This window comes from Diceros bicornis, chromosome 16, assembly GCF_020826845.1.
Source record: "Diceros bicornis minor isolate mBicDic1 chromosome 16, mDicBic1.mat.cur, whole genome shotgun sequence".
NCBI lineage: Eukaryota > Metazoa > Chordata > Mammalia > Perissodactyla > Rhinocerotidae > Diceros > Diceros bicornis.
In genome coordinates this window covers 21382190-21400742 of record NC_080755.1, presented here as the reverse complement: position 1 = coordinate 21400742, position 18553 = coordinate 21382190, and the positions used below count along the sequence as shown (strand labels likewise).

The 18553-nt window shown below is 35.7% G+C and overlaps 1 protein-coding gene across 1 annotated transcript in view; it reads right to left on the bottom strand.

Moving 5' to 3' along the window:
• PSMA8 (proteasome 20S subunit alpha 8) overlaps positions 1-18553 on the bottom strand; it is a 37905-nt gene that overhangs the window by 7413 nt on the left and 11939 nt on the right. Inside the window, exons 2-4 of the mRNA XM_058556920.1 lie at positions 18258-18384; positions 11378-11502; positions 8352-8474 (exon numbers count right to left, since the gene is read on the bottom strand). Coding sequence (XP_058412903.1) covers positions 8352-8474; positions 11378-11502; positions 18258-18384 — 375 coding nt within the window. The remainder of the gene's footprint in view (positions 1-8351; positions 8475-11377; positions 11503-18257; positions 18385-18553) is intronic.

Genomic DNA, 18553 nt, shown 5'->3' with positions numbered 1-18553 from the left:
AATCTTCCTCACCGAGACGGGGAGGATTGGCAATGGATGTTAGCTGAAGGCTAATCTTCCTCACCAAAAAAAAAAAAAAAAAAAAGAGCCAGCCCCATGGCATGGTGGTGCTTAGTGGACACTCTGCTTCGGTGGCAGCCCGGGGTTCATGGTTTTGGATCCCAGGTGTGGACCTACACACCACTCATCAAGCCATGCTGGGGTGGGGTCCCACATACAAAATAAAGGAAGACTGGCACAGATGTTAGCTCAGGGCCAATCTTCCTCACACAAAAAGAGGAAGATTGGCAACAGATGTTAGCTCAGGGCCAATCTTCCTCATCAAAAAATAATAATTTGTACTGTTTCATCAAAGACAACTTATGTGGCAGTTGAATTTATTTATTAATTTACTGCAAATGCATGATGGTAAAGAATACAATGAGTACTAATACAGTTGGGTGCTAGGGCACCAGCGGTTTTATCCACCATTGCTTTTACACCATCTGTACAAATGTCCACACAGTTAAAAAGCGAAGTATTGTCTTAATATTATTATGAAAATAGTTTTTACTTCATGGACCAGGAGTCTGAAGACTATATTTTGAGATTTGCTGCTTTATACTATATATCCTATTTAGCTACATCCTGTACACTTATAAGGACACGAAACTACTACACAGGATGGATTCCACAAAGACATCCCTGAAAGCTTCCAACATTGCAGTTTTTTAAATTAAAATGATGGGTTCCAAATCTGGCAGGTCAACAAAGTCATCTAGGAAGAACCTTCCCAACATAGCCACTTGGCTAGCTTCTTTTCATTCAGTCTCAGCTTAAACATCACTTCCTCAGAGAAACGTTCCCTCTACACACAATCCAAAGCAGCTCCCTGTTGTGCTCTAGGGCATTATCCAGCAGCTTTGTTTCATCATTGCACTTATCTCTACTTAATGTCAAACTAAACAAAGAAAATTGCAAGTTGTAGAATCATATACATAATACCAATTATATGAAATTTAACGTATGCAAAACAGTCCCCATTACTTATGGATACTTTCATGCGCAGTAGAAGTGTCAAGTTACGCACTGAAAAGATAAACATCAAATTTAGGACAGTGGTTTCCTGGAGGAGGTGGGAGGAGATGTTGTAGGAGGGGAATGAGATTAGAAGAATTCACAGGAAGCTTCAATTACATTCAAGCTGGCTGATGTTTACATAGGTGTTTTAAATATTATTTTCAGAAGTCCAAAATATTTCACTTAAAAAAGTGATCTGAAGCAAATATGATAAAACGTTAACATCTACTTACACTTGGTGAATACATGCATATATTTATATTATTTTATATTCTTATGTATGTGTTTGAAATGTTCCATTAAAAACAATTATTTCCTTTAAACATAAAACTGTCCATGCTTGTAGCATTTTCACACCGGGTTCCATGCACTTACAACTATTTAAGGTCTTTTCTCTTATAAATATTTCCACTTTCCTCTAGGTCATCAAGTTTTCTTTCTCCACTGTATTCTTTTCATAAATTTATAAAAATTACAAAACATTTCAGTCATTCTTACTCCTCTTTTTCATACCCTACATCCATCAGCAAAGCCTCACACTGTTTCTCATCTAGAAAAATAAAATAAAAATCCAACCACTTCTCATCACTTCCAGCACTACCAGCTGGCACAAATCAACTAGATTTTTATTATATTCTTTATTGGTCTCCCGGCATCCGTCCTTGCGCCCTCCATACATTTTCTCATAGCAGCCAGAAGGACTTCTTAAAAAGTCATTTCATGTCTCTGTTTTGCTAAAACATTTCCAATGACTTCCTGTCTTGCTCAGAGTAAAATTCACAATCTTACAATGGAGAATAAGAAAGGCCTTCTGGGGCCGGCCCTGTGGCTTAGCGTGGCTTAGCGGTTAAGTGTGCGCGCTCCGCTACCGGCACACTGCTTCTCCGGCCATGCTGAGGTAGCGTCCCACATACAGCAACTAGAAGGGTGTACAACTATGACATACAACTATCTACTGGGGCTTTGGGGAGAGAAAGGAAAAAAAAAAGGAGGAGGATTGGCAATAGATGTTAGCCTAGGGCCGGTGTTCCTCAGCAAAAAGAGGAGGATTGGCATGGATGTTAGCTCAGGGCTGATTCATTCTCTCTCTCTCTCTCTCTCTCTCTCTCTCTCTCTCTCTCTCTCTCTCTCTCTCTCTCTCTCACACACACACACACACGCACACACACACACACACACACACACACACGGCCCTCTACGACTCCCTCTCTCTGCTCGATAGACTCCTGTCTAACCTCATGTCCTACCATCGCCCCCCTCACTCACTCCGCTCCTTCCATCCCTTGCTACCCCTAAAACACACCAAGAAGCCGCACTTCAGAGTATCCACATGTGCAGTTAGTTCCGTCTGTCTAGAACGCTCTCCCCCAGATATGTTCATACTTTGCTCCCATCACTTCTTTCAGTCTCTGCTCAAATACTCTTCTTCCCTGACTACCCTCTATAAAACCGCACCTCCTCCCCTTCACCCTCCCCATCCCCCTTACCTGACTTCATATTCCTCCAGAGAAGTACTTCTCAAATTTTAATGTATTTAATGTAAAAATTATATGGAGATGTTGTTTAAACAGATTCTAATCGAGGAGGCCTGGAGGGAGGACCTGATATTCTGTCTTTCTGATAAGCTCTCAGGTGATGCTGTTCCTGACCCACTCCTCGAGTAGCACCTATTACCATCTAACATACTATCTATTTACTTGTCTGTCAGCTCTAGACTGTAAGTTCTCTGAGGGTAGAGATTTTGTTTAGTCACTGCTATCCCCAGTGTCTAGACGCATGCCTAGCACGTAGTAAGAGCTTAATATTGTTGCTGAATGAATGAATCCTATAGTATGGCCAATATTAAAAAAAAAAAAAAAAAACCCTCCCTTGAAGCCATATTCTCCTCTAGCTACTGTTCCATATCTCTGCTCCCCTTTATAGCTAAACTTCTTAAAGGAACTATCTTTACTTCCTTCCTTACTACTCCGTTTTCTTCAATTTTCTATTTTGAAAATTTTCAAAACTATGAAAAGTTGATAGAGTACAATGAACAACTAACTACATACTCTTTATCTAGATTCATGAATTGTTAACATTTTGAGGTACTTGTTTTACCTCACTTATTTACACACATATACACTTTTTTATGTTGAAGTTGCAGATATCGTAACAATTCATCCCTAAATACTTCAGCATCTATCCTCTTAAAACAAGTATGTTTTCTTATATAATACTGTAATTATCACCCCCAAGAAATTTCAAACTGATACAATACTATTATCTAATATACACTCCATATTTAGTATCTCCAGTTGTCCCCAAAATGTCCTTTGTGACTGTTTTTCCCCCATCCATGGTCTAATCAAAGACCATGGATTGCATTTGTCTCTTTAGCCTTTAAACTAGAAAAAGTCACCCTGCCTTTTTTGTCTTTCAATAACCTGAATATTTTTGAAATGTCTTGTATAATGTTCCACAATCTGGATTTATATGATTGTTCCCTCTTGCTCAGATTAAATACAATGGCAAGAATACTACAAAGGTGATGTTATTTCTTTTCCATTACATCACAGCAGGAGGCAAATAATGTCAACTTACCCCATTGTAAGTGATGATAAGTTGATGGTTACCGTGGTGTCCACCAGATCTTTCCACTGAAAAGGTACATTTTCCCCTTTGCGATTAATAAATAATGTGTGGGACCATGTGAGCATCCTCTTCCTCAGCCATCTTTTACCTGATAGTTTTAGCATCCCTTGATGATTCTTTATCTTTCCTCCCTATTTCTTTTGAATCCACTCCAATCTGGCTTTCATCACCATCAATCCCTCTAAGCTGTTCTTGTGAAGGTCACCAATGGCCTGCACATTGCCAAATCTAATCATTTCACAGTCTTCTTACTTGACCCATCAGTGGCACTGACTCAGCTGATCATCTCTTCTTGGAATACTCTTTTGTTTGGGGATCCAGAACACTTCCCTCTGGAGTCTTCTCCTTCACAGACTACGCTGGATCTTTCCCCACCTTTCACTGGTCCAATGCCCCGATCTAAATCAGTTCTTGCCTGAATTATTCTTGGACACAGCCTCCTAACTTGTCTGCCTGCATCTACCCTACCCTACCCTACAATCTATTCTCAATACAACAGCCAGAGAGACTTTTAAAATACAAATCAGATCATGTTACTCTAATATGCAAAAATCTCAAATGGCTTTATCCATCACTTTAATATCTCAAGTCCTATCCATGGCCTTCAGCCCCTACAAGATCTAGCCCCCTCCTACCTCTGTTACTTCACCCCTTACCACTATCTTTCTTGCTGATTTGCTGTAGCATAGTCATATGCTCCCACGTAGAGCTACAGCTCTAGCTATAATAGCCTCCTTGATATTTCTCATACATATGGAACATGCTGCTGCCTTGGGATTTTGTCTTTATTGGTTCCTGTTTGGAATACCATAGAAATAACTACCTGACTTGCTCCTTCACTTTCTTCAGGCCTCTCTTCAAATGTCATCTTTTCAAAGGTGCTTTCCCTGACCACCTTACCTACCAGTCACTGTCTATCTCCCTAACCATGTTTCCTTTTTTTTTTCATGGCACTTATATATCATATATTTGTCTGTTGAGTTCACCTCTCTATCCTCAGACTTAGAACAGTATTTGACATGTAACTGGAATTCAATATTTATAGATTGAATATTTGTTAAAGGAGGGACTGTTTATGTATTTTATTTTGTAACTTTTGATGGTGAATTATCTTTGGGAATCTTGCACTATAATATCCCCAAGTGCAGAGATATCATCAACTCATATACTTACTGCTCTGCTACTCAAGTCCTTCTTCATTTTTGGCCCCTTAGGATTTTCTGTCTTTCTTGTGAGTTCAGCTATGCATTATAAAAAAATGTTAATGATCATTTTAGCATCCTAGGTGTTTACAGCAGGAGAATTTTTAGTTAAGGTAATTTAATGTAATCTGCCAAACCCCAGAACCTGCTACTCCAAGTAAAAAATATTTTATGCAATATGAAAATGTGTAAAGAAGAAAAAAAAATACTTCAAAATGGGTTTCCCTCACCATAACTTACCTAGATACTGCTAAAACTACATGCAGCCTGCCAGGCTGTCTGATTTTGTTGGTCTCTTCTGTCACGGAAGGGGCAGCAGTTTGCCCTCACTGGAAGAGAAACTTACTCTAGATGTGAGTTTCCCTGTACCAAATGCTTCTGTCAGCCCCACCATCTGTGGACTTGCTGAATGCTTTCTTCACCATCATGGTATCCTACAAAATATTGCTGCTGACCAAGGAACTGATTGTGAGGAACTGAGAGAACAGGCTTATGCCCATGGGATTCACTGGTGTTATCATGTTCTCTATCACCCTGAAGTAGCTAGCCTGATAGAAGTAAGGAATAGCTTACTGAAGACTCTGTTATAGCACCAGCTGGATGACATCTTATGGGGCTATGTTTCTGTTCTACGAGATCCTGTATGTGCCCTGAAACAGGAACTATTAACTAATTTCTCCCATGGTCACAAATCTAGGAAGCAAGGGATAGATGTCTCATTAACACCCCTAATGGTCCACTTGTAAAATTTTTGCTTCCTGTCACCACTGGGTTCTTAGTTTAAGAGTCCTAGTTCCCAAGTGGAGGTGAGAGGGAGAGGCAATGTTCTACCAGGGGATATAACAATAATTCCACTGAACTAAAAGCTGAGACTGCCACTTGGCCATTTTGGACTCCTCATGCCACTGAACCAATAGGCAAAGAAGGGGTTATTGTAAGGATGGTATGATTTATTCTGCTTATCAAGGGAAATAGTTACTATTATACAATGAGACCAGGAAAGAGATATCTAGAACTCACGGGATTATAAGGAGATCTCTCTTAGTATTCCTATGTAAAGTTAAAATAGTTAATGGAAGGCTCTATAACCCATTAAGGCAGGATCACTGATGGCCCAGAATCTTCCAAAAAAAGAAGTTTGTGTCACATGCCAAATAAAGAACCCCAACAAACCAAAGTGCTGATATCAGCTATTTCTATTCTCATTTCTGCAACAGGTCACGTGGCCACAGTGTATAACTTCCTTTTTCTACTCTCTATTTCACATGTCCTCTACCTGCACCTTGTAAGACTACAACTTAGCACTGCAAAGTGTTGTCAACACATGGTACCACAACTGTGTCCTCAACAGCCCACTGTACCATTTTATCAGGATACTTGGTATAGTAGGTAAGAGTAAAAAACAAACACAGGGCCGGCCCCATGGCTTAGCGGTTAAGTGCACGCGCTCCGCTGCTGGCGGCCCGGGTTCGGATCCCGGGCGCGCACCGACGCACCGCTTCTCCGGCCATGCTGAGGCCGCGTCCCACATACAGCAACTAGAAGGATGTACAGCTATGACATGCAACTATCTACTGGGGCTTTGGGGGGAAAAAAATAAATAAAATAAAATTTTAAAAACAAAACACAGAAACAAACAACAAACAAAAAAAACTTGATCTCGTGGCTAAAGCGCTATAGTCCCTACCAAATAGAAATAAAACCAGATGATTTTATTCTACCTTTCAAGGCGTTACATCAGAATTTATATAAGATGCATACAGAATTATTGGCCTAAGGGAGGTAACATGATGTAGTGGAAAGAATTTTGGACTAATAAGCAGAAGACCCTGAGTTCTAATTCTAGTTTTGCTCTTAAGTAGTGGTGTGAACTTAAAAAAAAAAAAAAAAAAAGTATCACTTACCAAATATGTAAAATAAAAATGTTTTCAAATGTTTTTTGTTATAGATGATTTTTTTTTAAAACTGCCTTAGGACACCATAGCAGAGCAGTTTCAGACTTAGATGATCAATGAAATCCCCAACAATTTAAAAATTCCAATATTTTCCAAACTAATTGACTTTGAAATAAAATAAAAATGCTTTTCTGTATGACCCCAGGGAACAACCAAATTAAAATGGAAAATTATATAAACTTGGAAATTGTTGTGCTATATTGAAATGAAGGGTAATGTAATGATAAATGCAAGCAGAAGATGGCAGACTTCAAAATATTTAGAGAAAGATTGTGTGTAATAACTTGTTTTGTTTAGGGCATAGATTTGGGAAGGCATAAGAAACCTAGTAGTACGTAATCTATGCAGAAATAGAAGTACAATGATGTACACCTGAAATTTTTACAATGTTATAAACCAATGTTACTGCAATAAACAAAAATTTTTTTTAAAAAATCTTTTATATTAGCCTGAAAAAAAAAAAAAATAGAAACCTAGTACATGTAAAAGATTTCTAACTGACAAAAAAAAGAATGGTATTTGCAGCAGGTAAATTCATAGCTTCTGATTACCAATTAGATTGTCCGGGTAGCTTAAAAGAAGATGTGCAGCTAACACAAGTATTCAGATTTTTGTGGCAAGAATATAATCCATTGTTTTACTGGCCTGGTTAATTGGTTTATAAAACAGTATCTTATGTTTAGCTCAAATCAAATCTTATAGATAATAAAAGCATAAAGACCAAGGCAATATTTTCCCATTAATTCATTTGCATCTTAATAGTAAAATAAACTGTTCATGAAATTGTTTAAAGCTTATATATTTAATCTTTTAATGAAGTCAAAATCATTTATATTCTTTGGTCTAGTCTTATTTATGAGAATATACAAAAATTCACTTCTAGAAACTGCCACTGGTTTCCTGAGACCCTAGACTTCTGTATTAGATTTGAGTGCACCATTAAACAAATATAGTAGTTGGGTCTACAACAAGAATAACAACTTACCCAGAAAACAAACTATATTCCAGGAATTATGTGAAGACAATTGCAGCATACTGACACAGAGGTATATAGGTATAACTGATTCATACTTTGGGGTGCTCTGACTCTTCTAGAATGGAGGATGCATTAAATATTTCAGTATGGAGTTTAAATGCTCACTTAATTCTTTACTAAAAGCAGAAAGACTATTTCTACTCAAAGCAAGCATCTATATGATGCAATACTAATTTGGAAGAATGAATGATGAATAGGAACTGGATATTTCTCTGACTGTATACACTTAAGTTTGTCACATCTTCTCAAAAGTAAGGAAAAGATCCTGTGATTAATAAACCAAAGTGTTTCTTTACCCATCAAAAACCATCATTGTTTCTGACTAGCTAAATGGTTACATGAAGTTTGTATCACTATCAAATTTGGTATGCAATATAATTTTTTTGTCATGTCCCTGAAAGCGATAAAGCATTTACAGTGAATACATTTAATCAACTTCTAAAATATATTAACATATTCATGACTCACCTTCCAAGCATGGTAAGTACCAGAGGGATCAGTCTGATATAATCTTGGAATACCATCATCATCAAAACCTACAATTAAGGCAGAAATACCAAAAGGTCTTCGTCCATTACTCTGAGTGTATTTCTGAAAAATAAAATGTTTTCATAACTACTTTCTCTATGAGACCATACAAAGGATAACACTATTACTTACCAAATAGCAAATTCTAATAGTAAATAAAGTATCCCTGCCAAAATGATCTTCTTTGTCAATTCTTATTTTTATATCTTTAAGATCCTCTTCCTGACTTTTTCTGGACTAACTCCAATCCATGATGAAATTTTTAAGAAATTAATGTACCTAGTCTGTAAAATAAAATCATAAGTTTGCTTACATATGGTCTTAAAATTGTTTTCCTGTTGTTTCATGAACACTTTGGTAACATAACTAGATTGTAATCTTTTTAATATAGCAGAGAACTGTGTATGTCACACCATTTTGGTTCCCAGTAAAGCTGATTTCAGTGAGCTGCGCTTTGGAAGCACGTCCTTGGTTTACTTTGAGAGACACTGTAATTGTTACTATTATTATCAAGTATTCTTACTTGATACTATTATTGTCAAGTATATTCTGTTCACTATATACTAAGTTATCTCTACATAAAACCCAACTAAGACATTTCTTTCAGTCCCAAGACAAGGAAACCTTTGTTTCTCTTGAAGAAAAAGCATGCTTTTTTCTCACAAACAAGGGGACACTGGAAACCAATTATATTTCTTTTTACTGTTGTGCCAGGAACTTCTTGGATTTGTGCTCCAGAGAGTGGAATTCACACTAATTCTGAGACTGATGCTCTAGAAGTTGTACAAAGAGGCAGTTCTGACAGAAAGCTCAAGACTACATTTGTAGACAGCTTTAGGAACTGTATGTAACTTTGTGGCTGAAACAGCTTTATACTAGCTTTCTTCTTGGACTTTTCTATGTATCATATCTACTTTTATTTTTGAATTTTATTATATGTATATCTTTATAAGCCACCTCAAAATTTGAATGCAAATAGTTGGGTTATAAACATAAATACATTCTTAAAGAATAGGGTTTATGTCTTAATTCCTTTGTATTTTCTAATGTTCCTAGTTCAACATTGAGGTATGAAGTAGACGCTTTGTAAATATACCTTAGAGGAGAGACCCTTTTACTTTATTGCTTAATCAGCCATTTTTTTTAAATGAAAAAAGTAATACATGCACAAGGTTAAAATAATTTATAAGTACAAAAGGTGTACATAAAGGATATCTCTCTTTTGTCCAAGAACCCAGGTTCCTCCCCAGTGGCAACTCCACTGTTACAGATTTACAATGTATATTTCTATAAATGTTCTATTCAGAGCTTTTATATTTCTAGAAGAAAACCTAAAAGCCACAATTGGGAACCTTCTATACAGAATCTTGTGTACCTTGTTTTTTGGTGGATACCTTTTTAACTACTGGGAAAATCAAAGCAAATAAAAAAGAAAAGTAAAACAATATAAAAATGTTGGACTTTCCTGAAACATGCATTAAATTAAAAAGAAAAACAAAATAGGGAAATTTTTTATAAGTATGTAATTTAAAACTTTAAGACCTAGAATGTGTAGTCCGTTAAAAAATCTCTACATGGACAAATGGTAAAATCCATGCCAGAAAGTGTTCTAAATGCTTTAAATGTATTAAATCATTTAATCCATAATGCAACTCAACAAAGTAGGTATTATTGTAATGCTCATTTTGTAAATAAGAAAATTGAGGTAAAAGAGGCTAAATATTGTTTGCCCAAGGCACTACCTAGGAAGTAGAAAAGCCAAGATTCAAACCCCCAAATTCTGGCTCCTAGGGGCACATTCTTAACCACTAAAGTGCCTGTCAAAAGGAAAGACAGTTGATGCTAGAAGAACTGAAAACAGCAGACCAACATGTAGGAAAAAATCAACCTCTACTAATTATAAAATACAAATGAAAACAACTACTACAGTACTATGTTATACTTATTTGCAAAATAAAAGAAAAATGAAAAACCCAATGCTGATGATCCTTCAGGGATACATTTATGCATTGCTGGTTGCACAATAAAAATTGGTTCAATCTTTTTAGAAAGCAATTTACCTACGTATAACAAGAGTCTTAAAAACCAATTACAATCTCTAATCTAGTAATCCCATACTGGAAATTAGTTTAACAATATAAGTCAAAAAAGAAAAATATAGGCTGTGACAAAGATAGAGTAATGTTATTAAAGTAGCAAACTGAGAGAGAGAGAAAGAGAAAATGAAAGAAACTGGAAACAACCTAAATAATTACCAGATAGCAACTAGAAACACTATTATTATATAGCTAGAAAGAATGCTGAATATAAGGACTATGTTGAAATATATAAAGGACACCTAAAATGATAATAAGTGAAAAAATACTTATATACATCAAGATTATACTTAATATCAAACCATGTATCTACGCATGGATTCAGACTTATGGGTATTTCTTTGGTAAACTTTATTTTTTTTTAATTTTATTTATTTTCCCCCCAAAGCCCCAGTAGATAGTTGTATGTCATAGTTGCACATCCTTCTAGCTGCTGTATGTGGGACGCGGCCTCAGCATGGCTGGAGAAGCGGTGCGTAGGTGCACGCCCAGGATCCGAACCAGGGCCGCCAGCAGCGGAGCGTGCGCACTTACCCGCTAAGGCACGGGGCCGGCCCTTCTTTGGTAAACTTTAAAAAATGGTTCTCATTACTATATCTCCAGAAGTGTAGAAATTCCCTTAAAAGATTAGATTTATTGTTCTTTTAAATTGTAATGTAATTCCCAGAATTGATACTGATTGAGACTACTAGTGATCAAATCAATCCACTCCACTGGAATAACAGTGTATGAAGTAAGTGTGAGAAAGAATAAGGAATTTAGTATATTTAATAGACTAGATGATTGGAGTGATTCTAGTATTTTCACGATAGGACCCATAATGATGGGAACGGAGAAAACCTGAAGAAATCTGTTGGAACACTGGCTTACCTGCTTTAAGGTTGCTATGAAGCGAGTTATATATTCTACGGTGACTGGGTCCTCAACTGTAAGCTTATGACTCTGGCACTCCACACGGGCTCTGTTTATTACTACTCTAGCGTCAGCAGTCAGTCCTGTAAAAGCAGTCGATACTTTACAAAAAAGAATGACTCTTTTCCTTGTCAAAAAGGTTTCAGTCACCATAAAATCTTTCTTATAATGTCCTTTGTTTTTCTCGATATATATCCATTATAAAGAACTTGTAAAATAGAGTTATCACTTGTCCGACATTCTGATTTATTTCCTTCAAGACTTAATTTGATGTATTCTTATTTACTTTTTAGAGAAAATGGCTTTAAAGAATAATGATTAAACACTAATGTTAAGTAAACTATTTCCCAAAGATCAAAATGATTTAATTCACCATAGTTGGGCTGGTTATTAGGTTTTATTAAAATTTTTTTTTTCTTATTGTGAGGAAGATCAGCCCTGAGCTAACATCCATGCCAATCTTCCTCTTTTTTTGCTGAGGAAGACTGGCCCTGGACTAACATCCATGCCCATCTTCCTCCACTTTATAAGGGACGCTCCACAGCATGGCCTGACAAGCGGTGCATTGGTGTGTGCTCAGGATCCAAACCCGGGCCACCAGCAGCGGAGCTCGTGTACTTAACCGCTATGCCACCGGGCCAGCCCCAATTAAAATTTTTTAAAAAATTTATGTACTCATATTTTTTAAAACTTTTTTTGGAAGATATCAATGGCAGACTGTTCAAAGGTTGATGTCTATCCTGATCCTGAGACCAATATACTTCTTACCTAAACCATGAAGTAAGCTGGATTTCTTCTTATAAAAACAATGAGTAATTACTTCATTATCAAACACCTATCTATTGAATTCAAACTGCATTCAATATAATTGTGACATATTTCTCAGATTTTTGTCTAAGATTAAGAGTTCGAAAATCAAGAAAGTTAAAACAGAAAAAGAAAACACTTCTTTGCTTTTGCCATACCAAAACATCATGTAATTAATTTTCAACACTTCTGTAAGGAAACAGAATGTGTTTCTATTTAAAAAAAAATAACAAACCAATCAAAAGCTTAAACAGATGCAATGGCTGCAAACATTTTTATTAAAGACTTCTTTGGCATTTGACCTTTCCCAGGTCATTTTGTTTCTTTCCCCACTCTTTTAATACACTGCCCCCAAAATTCATTCACAAAATCTCTGAAACAGCCATTTCTCACATAACCATCAATCTTTTGCAGTCACAAACTCTTGTTCCCCTTCTGAAACTTTTCAAGTCATGTTTCTAGAAACCTGGAAGAATGTCAGTCCCTGAAGATAGTTAATAGTAGTCAACAATGAAGAAGCTGTTAGAATATGCCGCTGTTAAGAATCACCCTAACACTCCTGGGTAGGGTGCAAATTATAATCAGTTAAAGGAAGAGAAACTGATTCTCTTCTCTTTACAAATGTTATCGGAGAGAAAGAAATGGGAAGAGGTTGACTTAGCCTATCCTGTGGATTAAAAGCTGCACTCAATTAGAAAATATGATCAGAAAGGAGATTTCTAAGTATTTATATTTATAATGTAAATATGATCCAAAACTATAGAAACATCAAGGTATCATACTTAGAAAGTAGTAATATAATTGACTCAAGGAAAAAAAATTAGTGGTAAATTTGCCAAACCATGAATAACATAGTTATGCGTATGTGTCTGTTTTTAACATAAGAAGTAGCAATTATACTAATACTAAATGGCTAGGAAAAAGAGAATAAATTCTATTTAAAGATAGCATTGAAAATTGCAATTTCATTTTGATTATAAATAAGCTATTTATAGAAGAAATGAGTCCTCAGTCTAGTGCTTTTAAATTTATAACACAACTTTACCTTGAAGATAGTATCCCATTATAAAATTTGTACTATTAAATGGAATTCCACATGCTACATGAAATAATTCTTCAAATTCTTTGATTTTTTTTCTTAAGGGTTCTTTTCTAAACATTAAAACACAATACAACAACAACATTGACAAAAGAATGTGATTTTTTTCAAAATGGAACTGTATTTTTTTCTTATACATGCTTGTTGTAAAATATTCCAACAGGGGGAATGAAAGCTACCATATAATTCCACAATTCATAAACAGAACTATATTACACATATTCTTCTGTAACCTATTTTTAATATATATTTTGGATACTTTCCCATGTTAATACATACAGATCTCACATCTCCTTTTTTAACTGCCACTAAATAGTAATAAGAATGATAATATGGTAGTAGTAGTAACAGTAGTGGTAATAGTAATAGTAATATTTGTTAAACACTCACATTGCCAGATATTGTTCTACATACTTCTCATCTATTAACTACTTAATTCTTGTAACAAATCAATAAGGTAGATTCTGTCATTAACCTCATGTTACAGATGATTAAACTGAGGCAAGGAGCAGTTGCTCACAGTCACAGGTGTAGTAGACAATGGAGCCTGGCTTAGAACCCAGTTGGTATGATTCCAGAGCCTATACTTTTAAGCAACTGCATGGATATACCATGATTCATTATACCAATTCCCCCATAACAGACATTTAGGATTTTCCAATTACAAAACCAATTAACGTGTGAGGGAGATTATTAGTAAATGCTTATTTTACTCTGCTAAAAAGTTATATACATATTAAAATTGTTTTTATATTAAAGTTAGAAAGGCATGTGTACCATAAGTTAAAGCATTCCATATCATGTACCTTAAGATGATTCCTTTTTAAAAAAACTTTTATTGTCGTAAAATATACATAACATAAAATTTACCATTTTAACCATTTTTAAGTGTACAGTTCAGTGAAATTAAGTACATTTACACTGTTCGGCAATCATCACCATCCATCTCTAGTACTTTTTTATCTTCTCAAACTGAAACTGTAAACCAATTAAACAATAACTTCCCATTCCCCCTCCCCCAGCCCCTGGCAACCACCATTCTACTTTCTGTCTCTATGAATTTGACTACTCTAGGTATCTCATATAAGTGGACTCATACAATAATTGTCCTATTGTGACTGCTTATTTCACTTAGCATGATGTCTTCAAACTTCATCCATGTTCTAGCATGTGTCAGAATTTCTTTCCTTTTTAAGGCTGAATTATATTCTATTATATGTATACACCACATTTTGTTTATCTGTTCATCCACTGACAGACACTTGGGTTGTTTCCACCTTTTGGCTATTGTGAATAATGCTGCTATGGATGGAGGTACAAATATCTGTTTGAGCCCCAGCTTTCAATTCTTCTGGGTGTATACCCAGAAGTGGAATTGCTGGATCATTCGGTAATTTTACGTTTAATTTTTGTGTGTGTGTGAGGAAGACTGCCCCCGAGCTAAGATCTGTGCCAATCTTCCTCTACTTTATAGATGGGATGCCACCACAGCACAGCTTGACGAGTGGTTTGTAGGTCCATACCTAGGATCCAAACCCATGAACCCTGGGCTGTGGAAGCAGAGCGCATGAACTTAACCACTACTTCACTTGGCTGGCCCCGTATGTTTAATTTTTTTGAGAAACTACCATATTTTTTTCAATAGTAACTGTACCATTTTACATTCTCACCAACAGTGCCTAAGGGTTCAAATTTCTCCACATTCTTGCCAATACTTGCTATCTTCTGTTTGTTTGTTTGACAATAGCCATCCTAATGGGTGTGAAGTGATATTTCATTGTGGTTTTGATTTGCATTTTCCCAATGATTAGTGATGTTGAACATTTTGTCATGTGCTTATTGGCCATTTGTATATCTTCTTTGGAGAAATATCTATTTAAGTTCTTATCTCATTTTTGAATTGGGTTGTTTGCTTTTTTGTTGTGTTCTAAGTGTTCTTTATATATTTTGGCTATTAATCCCTTATCAGATGTATGATTTTGCAAATATTGTCTCCCATTCCATGGATTGCCTTTTCACTCTGTTGACTCTATCCTTGGATGCATTACAGTTGTGAATTTTGAGGTAGTCCAATTTACTTCTGAATTACTGAAGTTGGTTTGCTAGTATTTTGTTGAGGAATTTTATATCAATATTTATAAGGGATATTGGTCTGTAGTTTTCTTACACTGTCTTTGTTGGGTTTTGGTATCAGGGTAATCATGGCCTCACAGAATGAGTTTGGAAGTGTTCTTCCCTCTTCAATTTTTTAAAAGAGTTTGAGGATTGGTGTTAATTCTTCTTTAAATGTTTGGCAGAATTCACCAGGGAAAACATCTGGTGCTGGATTTTTTTTTTATTGGCAGGTTTTTGGTTACTGATTCACTCTTTACTTATACATTTGTTGAGATTTTCTATTTCTTCTTGAGTAACTTTAGGTAATTTGTATGTTTTAAGGAACTTGTCCATTTTTTCTTGGTTATCTCACTTGTTGGCATGTAATTGTCCATAATGCTCTCTTGTAATCCTTTTTATTTCTGTAAAATTGTTAGGAATGTCCCCTTCTTCCTTTCTGATTTTAGTTGAGTCTTCTTATATTCTTAGTCCGTCTAGATAAAGGTTTGTCAATTTTGTTGATCTTTTCAAAGAACTAACTCTTGGGTTCACTGATTTTTCTCTATTGTTTTTCTATTCTCTATATTATATTCTATACTTTATCTCTGCTCTAATTTTTATTATTTCCTTCCTTCTGACAGCTTTTGGTTTAATTTGTTCTTCTTTTTCTAGTTTTTTTTGTGTGTGTGTGAGGAAGATTAGCCCTGAGCTAACATCCACTGCCAATCCTTCTCTTTTTGCTGCGAAAGACTGGCCCTGGCCTAACATCCGTGCCCATCTTCCTCTACTTTATATGACAAGCGGTGCGTTGGTCTGTGCCTGGGATCGGAACCTGTGAACCCCGGGCCACAGAAGTAGAGCACGCAAACTTAACTGCTACGCCACCGGGCTGGCCCCTTTTCGTAGTTTTTAAGATGTAAAGTTAGGTTGTTGAATTGAAATCTTTATTCTTTTTAAATATAAGTGTTTACTTGGGGGCGGCCCAGTGGTGCAAGCAGTTAAGTGCGCGCGCTCCACTGAGGCGGCCTGGGGTTCACTGGTTTGGATCCCGGGCGCACACCAACGCACTGCTCGGCAAGCCATGCTGTGGCGGCGTGCCATATAAAGTGGAGGAAGATGGGCACGAATGTTAGCCCAGGGCCCAGTCTTCCTCCACAAAGAAAGAGGAGTATTGGCAGAGGTTAGCACAGGGCTGATCTTCCTCACAATAAATAAATAAATAAATAAATAAATAAATAAAGTGTTTACAGTTATAAATTTTCCTCTTAGCACTGCTTTTGCTGCATCCCATAAGTTTTGTATGTTGTGTTTCCATTTTCATTTGTCTCAAGATATTTTCTATTTCTCTTGTGATTTCTTCTTTGACTCATGGGTTTTTAGGAGTATTATTTAATTTCCACATATTTGTGGATTTTTCAGTTTTCCTTCTGCTGTTGATTTCTAGTTTTATTTCATTCTGATCAGAAAAGATACTTTGAATAATTTTAGTCTTTTAAAATTTATTAAGACTTGTTTTGTGGCAAGATGATTCCTTTTCTAAGACAGTAAGAAAGGCTATTTTTTGCTCAATAAAGTTTTTAAACTTCAATATAAAATTCTGTTTTTGAAAAAACACAATTAGAAAATGAGCAAAGAAAAAAAGACAAGAAACATGTTTTGTTTGCTATACAGAGGCAAATAAACACATGAAAATATGTTCAACATCATCAGCCATAAGGCAATGCAAATTAAACCCATAATGAGCTATCACTGCACACCTATACAACTGTTTAAAATAAAAAAATAGTAACAACACCGAATGTTACTTAGGATGCAGAGAAAATGAATCATTCATACATTGCTAATGGGAATGTAAAACAGTACAGCCACTCTGAAAAACAATTTGGCGGTTTTTTATAAAACTAAGCATACATTACCATATGACCCAGCAATTGTACTCTTGAGCATTTATCCCAGAAAAATAAAAACATATGTTCACACAAAAACCTGTAAACAAATGTTCATACCAGCTTTATTTGTAATAGGCAAAATCTGGAATTAATCCAAATGTCCTTCAATGGGTGAGTTATAAAAAAGTATGGTATATCCCATACCGTGGAATACTATTCAGCAATAAAAAGCACAGACTATTGATATATCCAACAACTTGGCTGCAAGGGAATTACACTGAACAAGAAAAGCCAATATGAAAAAGTTATATACCATATGATTCTACTCATATAACATTCTCAAAATGACAAATTATAGAAATGGAGAATAGATTAGTGGTTGCCACAGGTTAGAGACAAGAAGGAGGAATAGCATGAGGTAGCCTTGTGGTGATGGAAGAGTTGTGTATCTTGACTGTAAAGACAGTTACATGAATCTACACGTGGTAAGTCTAATAAAACTACACACTTACACATGCAAATAAGTGCATGTAAAACTGATGAGATCTGAATAAGCTCTGTGGCTTGTACCTATGTCAGTTTACTGGTTTTTGAAGATGTTACCATTGGGGGAAACTGGGTAAAGGGGACTTCCTTGTGTTTTTTTGGAACTTCTTGAGTATCTATAATTATTTCAAAGTAAAAAGTTTAAAAAGAAACAGCTAACTGAAGTTATAACTAAGGTAATATAATATATATCTTTTAACATTTATGTTTTATTAAAGATCATTATCAGAAATCCTGGTTTACAGAGTTGTGATTTTCCAGAAAAGATAAGGAATACTGTATTTAATAAGAAATGGAGTATAACTCCACACGTATAAATATAGCACAACAGCTGTAGTGGGACCAACTGTGTTACCCTACTACACTAAGGTACTCTGTATCATTACTGTAGGTCCATAAGTACCTGCAAAAGCCATGCAGACATGGTCATCAAGGGCACAAATTTTCCTCACAGTTCTTTCATCTTGAAGCTTGGCAACAGACTTTTTCTCGACCCCAAGCACAACTATATTAGTACCTCGAATTCCAACCTGTCAAGTCATTAAAAAAACATAATTAACTGTCAGTTTTAACATTAAAATCAAATTATTCTAACACATGACTTATAAGAAAAGGCTTTTCCTTAAACATTCAAAAAATGAGAAAAGTAGACTTCTGGAAAACAGATGCATAGGTACAGGCTTACTGGAAGTCCATTCC